At 45.8% G+C, this 14,787-nt stretch overlaps 1 protein-coding gene across 1 annotated transcript in view; it reads left to right on the forward strand.

The window, feature by feature from the left end:
• The first annotated feature begins 8,140 nt into the window (after positions 1 to 8,140).
• The window catches only part of TSPAN5 (tetraspanin 5), a 185,501-nt gene continuing 178,854 nt past the window's right edge, over positions 8,141 to 14,787 (forward strand). Inside the window, exon 1 of the mRNA XM_047799158.1 lies at positions 8,141 to 8,627. Coding sequence (XP_047655114.1) covers positions 8,535 to 8,627 — 93 coding nt within the window. The 5' untranslated portion in view covers positions 8,141 to 8,534. The remainder of the gene's footprint in view (positions 8,628 to 14,787) is intronic.

Consider the following 14,787-nt stretch of genomic DNA (forward strand, 5'->3'; position numbering starts at 1 on the left):
GCCATTGGCCTAGGCCAGAGCCACCACAATGCGGGATCCGAGCTGCATCTGTGACATATATCCCAGCTCACTGCAATGCCGGATCGTTAACCCACTGACGGAGGCCAGGGATTGAACCCACAACCTCATGGTTCCTAGTTGGATTTGTTAACCACTGTGCCATGATGGGAACTCCAAGTATAAATTTTTAAAACATTTTTTCAGAGTTCTGAAATTTCAAATAAATGATTCAGATATGACATCTACTCTTCATAAATGGAACTAGTTTTTGTTCCTACTAGTTGCACCTTAATGCTATTACTACAGAAAGAAAAAAGAAAGAAAAGAAAAAATAGAACTGGAAGAGCCTTTTTTCATGAATCTGTATCTTACTGTCCTTTTTGGAATTGTAGCACGTGGTCCATTGTGACATGTGTTCTTACCCCTCTTGCCCCCTGTGTCTTTGTCTTCCAGTTTACTCTTAGGGGAGAAACCATGACCACAGGTGCCTTAATGGGAGATGTGTGCAATAAATATTTGTTAAATCAGTTGATTCTGCATAATAAAACCTCAATGGATATCTGATGAATCTGCTAATACCTCTTCCCTGTTTCTGGACATTAAGTTCAAGGTTCCACCAATTATAGTTCCATGGTAAAGAGGTAAATCACAGAAGCAAAGTTTTGAGAAGGTTAAAAAAAAAAAAAAAGCAAATGGTAAAAGAGGAAATTACTGGATATCATTACCATGCCTAGTGTTAAATGAGGACAGATTTTATAAGGAGTTGAAATGGCTTAACTGCAAAATAATTTGATGTGGTGATGGATAGAAGGAAGGGTGGAATCTGTAGGGCGGGGATGGCATTTTGAAATTGTTTGAGGGTAGGAGTGACTTTGGAATGTAAGGGAGGATGAAAGCATGTTTGCTTTATAAGAAAGGAAACAGAGACTGATATGTGATGGAAAAGGAAAGCACTTAAGAGTTAGAGATAAGGGGTGACGAGGTTAGACTCTTGACTGATAACCGCAGTCTGGAGATGGAGATGGACTTGCCTCTGTTCTGACGGAGGGTTGTTTCTCTGTGCTGTTTTGGGCCACTGGCAAATGGAAACTATAGTAGATTGAAGTTTTTTTCTCTGCAGAATGAGATCAATCATACAAAAATATTTATTAATGAAGTAAGTATATAAAATACCGATAGTATCAGAAGTATATCAGTATTTCTGGGCAAGAATTTCTGGGCAATTCTTTTTTTTTTTTTTTTTCCTGTCTTTTTGCCATTTCTTGGGCCACTGCCGTGGCATATGGGAGGTTCCCAGGCTAGGGGTCCAATCAGAGCTGTAGCCACCGGCCTACACCACAGCCACAGCAACGCAGGATCTGAGCCGTGTCTGTGACCTACACCGCAGGTCACGGCAACGCCGGATCGTTAACCCACTGAGCAAGGGCAGGGATCGAACCCGAAACCTCATGGTTCCTAGTCGGATTTGTTAACCACTGCGCCAAGACGGGAACTCCCTGGGCAATTCTTTTAAAATGTTTTCTGTATTTTCTAAGTAGGGAAGGGTATACCAAGAAGATGCTCCTTTGGAAATCAGAAAAAAAAAAAAAAAAGTTACCATTTTTCTCTGAAAAGTGCAATTTCAAAAGTTCACCTAATATTGATTAGGAATTTTTTGGTCTAAGTCGTAGCAGCAGTCATTGACTGATGTAATCAGAAGGGAAATTGGGTAGGAGGAAATAAGCTAGCTTATGGGATTAGAGGGAAGGCAGAAGAACCAGGAGGATCCTAAAGCTCTCGAGGGCAGCCTTGGACTTGGCCAGGGGTTGCAATCAATAAGCTCCAGGTCACTTCTGGTCTTTTCCTCCCTCTGTGCAGTATCATGAAGGGAGCTTCTGACTGGCTGAATGTGTATCATGCACTTGCCCCTGGTAGGGGGAGGGTGGGGCCTGGCACCTTGCATCAGAGGCCTCGCTGACTATTTCCAAAGGATGAGGACATGGAGGGGATATTTCCAAAAGAAAGTGGAATAAAAAAAAATCAATGCCTGCTCCATCATCTTTTGTGAAAGATAGAATTCATTTTATTACAAAAAGCATTATAATTGATTTTTAAAAGTGAAACAACTGTGTTCCACATATGCTTGTTTAATCATATTTATGAGACAGATATATGCTTCCTTTTAATGTTCTTCCTGGGGCCCTAAAAACTAGACTTCTTTAATGGGGATGTGTGGGCGTGAGGCAAGAGGCACAGAGCGGAGGTACTGATTCTGAGGGATCCAATGTTTTTCGAGAAATAAAATATTTTCATTTACTCACTTTCCCACCAAAGAACAGTGGGCACAATACTTAATTCATTAACTATAACAAAAATTTCGATTGCAGCCAATTAAAAAATGTTTTGCGTTGACCTCATTAGGACATGGAGTTGACGTGGGATCCCTTATTGTGTTTTGTTTTTTGGCCTCGCCTGCTGCATATGGAAGCTCCCAGGCCAGGGATGGAACCTGCACCACAGCAGGGCAGTGACAACATAGGATCCTTAACCTGCTGCACCACAGGGGAGCACGGGGTGACCTGCTGTTTTAACCACAAATATGAGATGCCTACTTCAAAATACCTAAAGCCCAAACGGGGTGCAATGGAAGATTCTGTCTGCAAACTTCCCAGACTTCACAGAGAGGGTCCCCGCTTGAAGAAATTCAGCAGCAGACCGCCTTGGGCAGGGCTGCAAGCTTTTCAGAGCACAAAAGGCACAACTCTTTGGGTGGCGCACACTGTCAGAGGCTCTGCCCCTGTTTCTCTTGGTGTTTCTGTTTCCTTCCTCTTTCCGCAGAGCGTGAGAGTGTTTTGCCTGGACCCATAGGGCTCCCCTCCCCCCCCCACTCCTAAAAACATCACCTCCATTTCAGCCCCAGGCAGGGATCCCTTTGTTAAGGAAATCCACCCAGGCCTGTGAGCTGTGAAGTACAATTTAGCAGACGCTGGGGAAGGACTTTGTGGTTGAGAAAGTGAGAGAAAGGGGTAGGCGTGAGCTGGTCAGACGGTGTTACAGGTTCCCCTGTTTTGTTGAAGAGAGACGGGAGCAGCTGGGGAAGGGAGGAGAGGGGAGGGAAAAGGAGGAAACGGGAGGTACTGAGAGAGACACAGAAACACAGGGGGTGATTCTTGATGAGAAAATCAGAGGGAGAGGATGCCCGCAGGAGACTGAAAACCTCTCTTAACCAACAAGGTCTCTCCTGTGACAGGAAGTCCTGGGTAGATGCAAGTCAGCCAGGCAAGGAAGGTGTGAAGCCTCCACGCTTGTCACTCCCTCGCCCTGATATCCTTGGTGTGGTCTTTACTATTGTCAGGCTGTAGAGGATCCAGGTGGCACATCCCAACACAACTGCATCCAAGGCCAAAAAGCAAACGTGTCTTGGATGTGAGGAAACTCCCGGCAGCTACCCCTCGTTGGCCAGAATTGTCTCAGGCCCATGTCTGAACCACACAGTGGCAAAAGCCAGGGGTGGCTGAGAAGGTTAAGCACCCCGTGGATCTGGGCTGGCGTTGGTCTTGCAAGCACATGGCTGTGAAAAGAAGGGGGGACACTGGAGCATCCGCTGGGATCTGCACAGAAGGTGGCCTTGGGGGTGGAGGACCAGCCACCAGGGCCTGGCCGCAGAGAAGGTAAAGAAAAATATAGACCTAGAAGAGCAGGGAGACTTGTGAGCGAGGAGGGAGGCAGAAAGCGGGATGGGGAGAGGGAAAATACAGAGAGAGACGAGCCCATTGAATTCGGTGTCTTAGGTTAAAATGCTGTTGTCATATCTTGCTGTTTAGTTAGGCAACCATTAGAGGAACATGCTTTACCTGTTCTCACCACCGTTTGAAAGGCTGATGAACTTTTTCGTAATTAACCATTTTTAGTTCAACCTCAGAATTATAAGGGAGATGGCTGTAGCAGTCTGCAGGGAGAAAACGCCTGTCCTTTTTTTTTCCCCTACTTAAACTAGGCCAGAATTTATTGAGTCATGAAAAGTGGTGCTAAAATAAATATAATGATTACTTAGTTATTTGTTTATGTCTCTCCTTGTCATTTTATCTTTGTCAGTGTGAAAGCAATACAACCGCATTAAAAAAATGGAAGCCAGAAATGTGAAAACCAAATCACCCACCATCCCACAATCTAACAACTGCTATCACTTGTCAAGAATTAAATCCTAACTTTTTTTCATATAATTGCATACAATTTTGTAGATTGATTTGTTTTTCAAAACAGTTACATCATATACATGGTACCCATTTTGAAAACAGACAGAGATTGTATATTAAAAAATAAAGCAGGGAGTTCCCACTGTGGCCAGCAGAAACAAATCTGACTAGGTTGTGGGTTCGATCTCTGGCCTCGCTCAGTGGGTTAAGGATCTGGTTCATTGGGTTGCTGTGGCTGTGACGTAGGCTGGCAGCTTTAGCTCCGATTGGACCCCTAGGCTGGGAACTTCCATATGCCACAAGTGCGGCCCTAAAAAGACGAAAAGACAAATAAATAATTAAATAATTAAAAATAAAGCAGGCCTCCTTCCCATCATGTCTTCAGGCGTCCAGTCTGCACCTTGCCCCCAAACCACTACTATCAGTTTATTTTCTTTCATCCATAGCCTACCTATTAACAAAGACATATGTGCATATATAAATTTTCCACTTTCCTTTGCCAACACACTTTGTTATGATTATTATTTTTAATGAAATGGTAGCCTGCTTTTTTTTTTCTGTCTTTTTGCCATTTCTTGGGCCACTTCCACGGCATATGGAGGTTCCCAGGCTAGGGGTCCAATCGGAGCTGTAGCCGCTGGCCACAGCCACAGCCACAGCAACACAGGATCTGAGCCGCGTCTGCAACCTACACCACAGCTCACGGCAATGCTGGATCCTTAACCCACTGAGCAAGGGCAGGGATCGAACCCGCAACCTCATGGTTCCTAGTCAGATTCGTTAACCATTGAGCCACGATGGGAACTCCGGTGCATGCCTGCTTTTTAAATTTAACTTTCACATTACTTTGAGATAGTTGCACATGTAGTAAGTACCTTTAAAATCGAACATCATAATGTATTCACATATTGCCACATACTCGTTATAATCATGGAAAAAGGTTTGAATAAATGATTCATCCATTTAAAAAAATATATTTATCAAGCACCTGAAGCCTTGGCAGGGCGCTAGTGATCTAAGATTGAAAGGAGATGGACCACACCCTTGAAGGAGCAGCGGCGGAGGGGAGCAGACAGGCAGATAAACAACTAATTACAGGTAGTCTCCAAGTGCCAAAATGGAAGGAGGTAGAAGGGGTTGAGGGGACGAAAGAGGGAGCCTTAAACATGTTGATCAAGAGTGTTGAGGATAAGTAAGAGGGCTCAGCAGGGCAAAAAGAGTGCTTTGGGCAGAGATGAGGAATGATACCTGCAACACAGAGAAACAGGAAGCCGTATTGCGGTCCAGCTGGCTACAGGGAGGTGTGTATAGCCCCTGCTCTGGCATCTTTAAGTTGTGGCCGAGTTTTCAATATAAGTAACACGATGATGTACATTCTGCAGTATCTAACTTTTCCCATATTCTGGAGAATTTCTTTGGCTTGACTCCCAGAAGTGGGACTGCTGAGTCAAAATGGAGGAGCATTCTGACCTGCGACATACAGCGAAGATGCTTTCCAAATGGACAGTATCATTTTATACTGATACCAGCATCTATGAGCAAAACCAAGGCTTATTATCTCTATATCTTATTACTGATTTGTTTGAACATCTATTTCTTTAATTACTATAGGGTTAACTTTCACCATTATTTATTACTATTTGGTTTCTTTTTATGTGATTTGTTTGCTGTTTATACTCAATCATTGCAATTCTTTTACTTTAGCTTATGAGCCCTATTTATAATATAGATATTCATATTTCTATCATATTTGCTGTCTCCATTTTTCTTTTTGTGGTTTGGGTTTCCGTTTAAAACAGAGTTTGAAGCACAGAAGTTTTAAGATATTTACACAGTCCTATCCATTGATCATTTCCTTCTATTGTTTCTAAGGTGAGAAATACTTCTAGCCAGACATTTAACAGAGGATTTCATTTTCTGGATTGCTTTAAAAAATACATTTAACTCATAAATCCTCTTTGAACTTGCTTTTGACATAGGAAATGAGAGTTCAGCTAGCCCCCACTCCTGCCCCAAATTACCAGTGAGTTATCTGAACTTGCCCTTCTCTGCTGAGTTTTATTTCAAGGATAAATCTTGCTTAGGGATCAACTCAGTCATCAGTTGGATCTAATTCTAGTCCTTTTCTGAGTTGTGTTACATCAGCTTAAGACCAACCTCGCCTCTGACTTACCCAACAATTGGTAGCAACTCTTCTATTTATGCATCGAATGACAATGTAGCAGGAATAGGCTTAGGTAAAGCTTGTCAGTGCCTTCCACTTAGTAGGTCAGCTGCTGCTGAAAGCAGACTCTACCCCTGAAGCCTACCAGGTTGGTGGTAGTATGCTGTTCTGGGTGGGTGGAGGACACTTTGGAGGGAGAGAGGGTTATTTCATCCAGAGGGCTGAGGTCCCTGTTAGCCACTGTCATAATTCTAGGATCTCCCGGTTTTCCACCTAGTGGGGACCCTGGCTCCTACCTGCGACCTCAACATAGTCCCACCTCCGCCCCCCAAGGCCAAGCATGAGTGCGGTTTATTGCAAGAAAAAGTAACTTCTTGCTCCTCCATGTAGGTTGTCCATTAGCTAGCTCTAGTTTTTTTTTTTTTTTTGAGAAAAGCGAGAGGTAGTTAACTAGGGAAACCCTATGCCAAAGGTTCTCCCGCGCCCTTAAGTATCACCACGGGTGCTTAGCAAACATGCAGATTTCTGTGCCCAGTACCAGATCACACAGGGTGGTGCTGGAAATTTTTCCTAATCTCACCTCTTTCTAGCTTTCCCAAGACGTTTACACAGTTTTGAACAGTTCTTCACTTTTTTTTTTTTTTCATGAAAGACTGGTCCCCGCTTGCCAGAATCTATGAAGATGCTCCAGGAGGAAGGCGGACACGGCAGCTGACCGGCGCACCTTCTCAGGTAGGCCTCCGACACAACTTGCAGGCACGTTCTCTCCTTCCTCAGAGCTCAATGCGGAATCGTTTATGATCTACAGACCCAACTCGGAGTCCCCAGAGGACTGCCCTGGAACTCCTGGATTCCTTCTTAGAATTAGGACCAGTCAACTTCCTTCGGTTCCATTCCATCTGGGGGGGGGGGGCCTTGGCAGGCCGGGTTTGTGTTGTTGGTGACAGATTCTGGAGCGAGGAGGATCGTATCCCGGGAAAGGCCTCCTTGGGACCATCTCTCCTTCCTCGTCCCCGTTCTAGGACAACAAGCCTTTTTCTCTCGCAGGTGGGGAGGCTGGGTTGGAGCCACAGTGGGATTCGGATGCGGGGGGGGGGGGTGCTTTTCTATGCAACCTCGCGATTCGCTGCCCGCATTTCCCGCCTCTTTTCTTCCCCTCCCTTTACACCTTCTCCTCCCCTTTGCTCCTAGCAAAGTCTACGACCCCTCTCCTTTCCGGCTCGCGGCCCGGGGTCTTCTGTAACAAACCCGGGTTAAAGCAGGGGGGTGTGAGTGTGGCTACAGCCAGAAGAAGGTTCGTCCGGGCGGCGGCGGGGGTGGTGGGTGGATTATCACTCTGGATGCCTCCTCACCAGGCCCTCTCGCCCCGAGACGACCCTCTCCCCCACGTCCCTCCAGAAGCTGAGTGCGGCAGCCGGTGACAGAGGGGGGCCCGCTGCCCATCAATTCCAGTCCCTCCTCCAGGCTGCTCTCAATGGGCGTGCTTGCCGGGCACCCCTCCTTCTCCCTTCCGCCTGCCATCCTACCCACCTACTCGGTCGCGGTGCTCTGGGGTCGGCTGCGCTCCGGCCTGGAGGGAGAAGGGGCGGGGAGTAAGGGAGCAGGCGGAGCAGAGAGGACTGGAAAGAGGGGGCGGCGAGGCTACGTGGTGCCGCGGCCGCCCGAGAGCGCCCGAGCCCTTGCGCGCGCGCACCTCGCGGATGCTCGGGCGGCAGGCGGCGGGCGGAGCTGCGGGAGGCGCGGACGGTGGAGCCGCCGGCTGAGCGGGCGGAGCGATCGGCGGGCGGAGCGAGGGGTGGGAGGGAGCGCGCGAGCGGACAGGCGGGCTAGTAGCGTCTCCACCAGCATCTGCCGCGGCCGCATTTGCCCGAAGCCCGGAGACGGACCGACGGACAGATCGTTTGGCGGACGGGCTTGGGCGCTCTCCTTGTGCTCGGGGCCACCTTCAGCGAAGCTAGGGGTTTGCAGCGCGCGCTTCCCCGCCCGCTCGCAGCCACTCCGGCTCCGGCGGCCTCGGCGCGCGAGGGACTGGAGGTGCGGGAGCCGCTCTCCGCCGGTCGGTCCCTGCGCTGCTCAGCCCGGGCCGCCGCGCCGCGGCAGCGAGCGGCCTCTCTGAGCCCCCCGCTCCCCTCCGGCCCGCTCTGAGCAACGGTGCTCCGGGGCTCCAAACTCGGGCTGCCGGGGCAAGTGTCTTCATGAACCCAGAGGATGTCCGGAAGCATTACAAGGGTCCTGAAGTCAGTTGTTGCATCAAATATTTCATATTTGGCTTCAATGTCATATTTTGGGTAAGTTAGAGCGCTTCTGGGATTTCAACTATTGTGGCCGATCGATTCGCGACGATTTCCCCCACGTTGCTCTCTGCCTTTACTTTTCGTAGCCCCTTGGGCGCTTGCTGGAGCACGGAGAGGCTTTTGCCTTCCGCCTTTCAGCCTGCGCGTCGGAGAGATAAACATTTAATCCTTTCTAGGAATGGGAAGAGGTAAAAAGAGAACCCGAGCTGGAAAGGGGGCACCCAGGCCTTGGGGTGGCTGTTTGAGGGACGAATAGCATGGATGCATATGAAAGAAAGGACTCGGCAGTTTGAGAAATGAGCAACCACTCGAATGAAATTTCCTCCCGGTGGGATATGGATGTTGGGCAGAGCGTGGTGTCATAACAGGGAAGGCTAATCGGGCAGAGCCGACCCTGAGGTCCACCTTCTAACACGGATCTGATTGGACGAGGGCTTGGCTCCGTGTTGCCGCGGCTGGTCTGTGCCATGCTCAGCGTGTATCTTCTTGCACCATCTCCGGCTTTGTGTAGGATGCAGATGCAGTGGTATATGGTTCTGTAATGTGCACGTAAATAACGCTTCCTGCACGTTTTTCCCCTTCATCTGGAAAGAGCTCTTTGGCATCATGGACTGACGAGGGGCGCGTGGGGTGGAGGGATTTTCTTTCTCTGTATTATTGTCAGGATAATAACAAGTCACCATCAACATATGTCTCAGTGTGTTCGTGTCTCACGTCCTCCTTTTCTGAGGAGCGACATAGAGCGGGCTGTTTTGGGGAAACCTTGGAGAAATGCAAAGGAGAAGGTGTACAAGACACGTTCTGTGGGGGTACCGAGAGAGCAAATGCTTGAATGAAAGATTCAAACCATGCTCTGTAGGCACTACAGTGTGCTGGGCACTATTGTAATTAGGCTGGGGCGCCCACTCTTTTGTTTTGTTTGGATGCTTTTCCTTGATCTCACAAACATGTTAAGCAACCAGACAAAGAGTTCACTAGGACAAGGGGAAAATCTTGGTTCAAAGACCGTATTATTTCTCATCTTCCATCCCATCCTCTTCCTTACTGGGTACCCCTCCCTTCCCCCCATGGAAAGTAAAGATGGTGGCCTTGGCGGGGGGTGGGGGGGTTGTTCTCAAGTTGCTGTTCAGCGTGGGGTCAGTGTAAGATAAACAGTAATCCAGTGGTGGGATCAATAATAATCCACAGCAGTCTGAACACAGGGTATTTATTTTGATTCTCCTTTAATTTTGGAATTTTGGCCATTTGCTGCCAGCGAATACATCTATGAGAATAGTTGTCAATACAGCTCTTCATATTCTTTTCTATTTTCTGCCACACATTTACCAGGCTATTTTATTTTCTATTTTCTATAGGAGTGTCTTGCATTGCTCATGCATGTTTGGCAAAAGGAAATGAAAGGAATGGGAGATGACTTTCTGTGTCAGCATGTCATCTGGCCTCAGGACTAATTAAAAATAAAGAGGGGGGGACATATGAATAAATAGCAGATCCAGTCATTCACAGGGAATATTTTTTGGCCAGGGATTGGACGTGATTTCTGTTAACAGCCACCTCCCTACAGTCAGACGCTGCTACACATACAGGAAGAAGAAATTATTTTCTTTCTTGGCTTCCTTCTTTTCAACCCCTGTTGGGAATGCTGAAAAGTGGTGGGCAGTCACATTTCTGAGCGAGGCCTTTTGATTTTATCTGAACTTGAAACTTTCATGACTTTGAGAGTCAGGGACTATCGAATTGGGACTGGATCTGGTCGGGGGGTCGTGAGTTCAAGCCTCTTGACTCTATTGAACACTTCCAAAAGTTGCACATTTCAGCTGCCAGGCAACAAAAAGCACCCAGGAGCTTTCTCTGAAGTTTCATAGCAGGAGGTGGTAAAGAAATAAAGGGATTTGAGCCTTTTCCCTGACAGTTTGGTGTAATTTCGCAGAGTGTGCAGAGGCACATTTAGTATTTTCTGTGGGTCGGGTTGGAGCAGAACCTCTGGAATTGTGGAGAGCGTCAAAGAACCTCTGGAATTGCGGAGTGCTTGCATACAGAGTTCCAGAAGAGTCACATCTTGTCTGATTTTGAAGGTCTTCATCTCTGGGAGGAGTTTGGTGGGAAGCCTGAAAGGAGGTGTGGACTATGGAACCAAACCAGCTGCACCAGACAGAACTGTTCTGTAGACGCCTTTGTTATAAGGACCCTTCTCTTACTCTGCTTTTGACACCCGGATCCTCCTTTCTGTGCTAAAGCCTTCCACTCATACACCCCTTCATCCCTTTCCTGTGCTGCCGTCTGCTTCGGAATCAGCCCATGTATGAATCTCCCAGTTTGGCAGTACCCTGATCTCTGAAGCGATGATCCACAGGAAGGTAGCCATGATATTTGATCACAGTAATTCAGACTAGCATGTTAGTGACTGCAGAACCAGGGTGAGGAACTGGCAGCCTGCTTCTTCTGTAAAGTGGCACCTCTGCTCTCTACAGAGTCACCGTCCTGTCTGTGACTGCTGGACAGCAGACTCAGGGCTGCTCTTACACAGTTGTGAAGCAGACACCGATAATAGAGCGTGGTTTCCTAATCTTTTGTTTCTACATTGTGAAATTCTGGAAAAAAAAAAACAAATTAGGAGCATCGAAGACATTTTGAGGACAAGTTCTGGGAAAATAAAAATTGAGACCATGGTAGCCTCTGCGTTTAAGCGTTTGAGTCACTTACTAATGAGTAGTTTTAATTCTTGCTACTCAGTGAACTGCCCTGGGCCTTCGTTCTTCAGCTGTTGAAATGAGGTTAGAGGAGTTCCTGTCGTGGCTCAGCAGAAATGAATCTGACTGGCATCTATGAGGATGCAGATTTGGTCCCTGGCCTCGCTCAGTGGGTTAAGGATCCGGCGGCGTTGCCGTGAGCTGTGGTGTAGGTTGCAGACGCTTCTTGGATCCCGAGTGGCTGTGGCTCTGGTGTAGACCAGCAGCTACAGCTCTGATTTGATCCCTAGCCTGGGAACTTCCAGATGCCTGGGGTGTGGCCCTAAAAAGACCAAAAAAAAAAAAAAAAAAGAAAAAGAAAAAAAAAAGGAAGTTAGAGAAGTTGTAAGGTTCTTTTAGTTCTGAAAAAGTGTGAGTCTGTTGAGCTAGGGGAGAAGAACACAAGAAGTGGGCACTGACATATAATGAAAGTAGCATGTATTGGGGGCATTTGTCAAATTATAGACTTTTTCTCCTACTGAGACTTGTTTTAAGGTCACTTTTAATACTTTATTTTTTTCCTCAAAGATCCGTTCATTAAAAAAAAAAAAATCTTTCCCTAATTTCTTCTGGGCTTATTCACTTATTGGTAAAAGATGCATTCTTTCCTGTCCCCACTGTGACTCTCAAATGTAGTCCTGTGAGTCATTAAATATATTTTTATTATTAGAGTTAGTTTCATGTGTAAAATCTAAATCCTTTTATATAATGGTTGTAATGATATTCTGAGTAACAAAGTCAACATCTTGTCCAGATTCCTTTCTCATTAGCTACCACAGGGGGGTGGAGGAAAATCTTATTTTCCCTGTTTTATATTGGAGGAACACAAGCCAGAAGGGAATTGATTTTATCGAGGGTGTCACCACACTAGGACATTTCTTGGAAAACCCTGCTCTGGGGTGAGGGAGGGAAGAGAAAGGGAGTTTTGTTTTAAAGTTGTCTCTTTTGGGTACCACACCTCTACTTCCCATCACCCACAATTAACAGATGTTTGGCTCTGGACCTTTTTAGGTTCTGACTCTAAAATAGTCAACTGTTCCTAGCAAGTAAATTGACCTCAGTATTCTGATTATCTATTGCTACATAACAACCCCCCAAAGGTAGTGGTTTAAAGTAAAACTTTATAATATCTGACAGTTCCGTGATTGGAGCAGGCTCATCTGTACTTGGACTCTCCCATGCAGTTGCAGGGAGACGTGGCTGGGCTGGAGTCATCTGAAGGCTTGTTGGAGTGGGATGCCCGAGATGGTACACACACATGGCTGGCAGTTGATGTTTGCTGAGAGCTCAGCCAGAGGTGTTGTCTAGAACCCCCAAATGTGGCTCCTTCCTGTCTCTGAGACTGGAAGAAGAAACATGTAGCCAGTTAAGGCTACTCCTGGAAGTGGCCCACTGTCACTTTCATCTATTCCACTGGTTAAAGCATGCATGGAGCCTGCTCAATTTCAAGGGGGTGAAGAAAGAAATTCCCCCTTGTGTTGGACAAGTGTCAAGGTCGTGTGGGTTGCGAACATTTTTGGAAAATATACTCTGCTTCAGTGAGCCTTAATTTTGCTTATAAAAGAAAGATAACATTATCCAATACAGTTGTGGATTCAAGGATGCTGTTACCCAGCACAGTGAGCTCAAATGGTGTGTGTCATTGTCTCCAGATTTTGTGCTAGTTACATCCTGGCCATGGAGTTTCTAGAATATCTTAGTCTGGTGCTTCGGCATCATTACTACCAGGTAATGATGCTCCTCTTAATATGTGCCAAGGAGATGAAGCAAATGGGTTCAATAGATTTGATTATCACTTGTTTTGAAAAAAGAACTGTGGATCAGTGGAAGCCTTGAATGACTTAGGAAAATCAAGTTACTTTTCTCCGTTCTTTTGCTGTTCAAAGATTAGAAAGCTTTGGATACTTGAGGCCAAATTTCTCTTTGAGATTCTTTCAAATATTACATTGTGTCTTTAAGTGGAGGTTTTTCCAGGTTTGATGGCAAGAGTGCTGCGTCTAATTTGTTTCCACAGGGCTTAAGTTCAGAGAGGAGAAGGATTTAGGGAACCTTATGGGGGGCATCAAGTAGGAAGCTTTATCTTATGATTCACTATAAATTGTAAGATGTTCTGGAATGATGATACATCGGCAGTTTATAAGTCATAATTTTTGTTTTAATTTGCTAGGCATCTGTTAGCTTCGATGGCAACCATATGGGAGTCTAAATTGCCTTTTGAATTACAGGGAGATGGTAGGAAGAAAGCTAAATATGGATGTGAAAGTGTCAAATGGGAAAAGCGTAAGAAGGGTGCACAGACCTCAGTGGGGAACGTAATTAAATACTGACTTGCTTGGTCTGGCCTCTCACTCTTGGGTCAGTGAGAAGGCACCGAAGCATTCTCTCTTGATGATATGCCTGGAAGATTGAAATGAAGTCAGGGGGAAAGTTGGAAAACCAAACAATATTCCACCCACCATAAAACTCAAGGTGAGTTTCATTTAGATGGATCACTCTGTCTTAGTATGTCCATAGTGATAGTTGGTCCCTGGCAAAAGGTGAAAGCAACCTGTATTTTAGCAGAGCTTTATAATTATTTTGGCTTTCTTCCAAGTATTTTAAAGCATCTCACAAGCATATAAAGACATCTTTGTGACAGATGAGGAAATTGGAGCATGAAGACGTGGAGAGATTTTTGAGGTGCTGAAGAACATAGCAGGGTTCCCTTTTAGAATGTTGTTTCTTGCTGTAACTCCAGCCCTAGCTTCTTGTTTGAAACCTCTTTTAGAAGATGCTTGTTATTCTAAAATAAAACATCAAGTAAGTCATTTACATCTGTTCATAATTGAAAAGTGATAAAGTTTTTGCATATGCCTCAATTAACACCACCCACAAGCACAAAAATGTTGGGATGAGAATGTTACGGAATATGATAGAGTAATGAACTATTGTGTAGTCTATTGAAAATTCATAAATGAAAAATTAATGACAGGCTACTTCAAGTACCAGATCCCTTATATGCGAAATCTAAAATAGGGCACAAATGAACTCCATCTACAGAGCAGAAACAGATTCACAGACATGGAGAACAGACGTGAGGTTGCCAAGGGGGGACCACAAGGTGGGAGTGGGATGGACGGGGAGTTTGGGACTAGTAGATGCAAACTATTACATTTAGAATGGAAACGCAATGAGGTCCTGCTGTATATAGCACAGGGAAGTACATCCAATCGCTTAGGATAGAATGTAATGGGAGATAATATGAGAAAAGGAATATATTTATATGTATGACCGGGTCGCTTTGCCGTATAGCAGGAATCGACACAACATTGTAAATCAACTACACTTTAATAAAAAAATAATGACAGTCTTCTTGAGTCACATGCTTCTTTCTGTGTGTAACACTGATGACTGTCCTTGGATTCTAACTTTAGACTTCTGAATCA

The sequence above is a fragment of the Phacochoerus africanus genome, chromosome 10 (assembly GCF_016906955.1).
Source record: "Phacochoerus africanus isolate WHEZ1 chromosome 10, ROS_Pafr_v1, whole genome shotgun sequence".
Classification (NCBI taxonomy): Eukaryota; Metazoa; Chordata; class Mammalia; order Artiodactyla; family Suidae; genus Phacochoerus; species Phacochoerus africanus.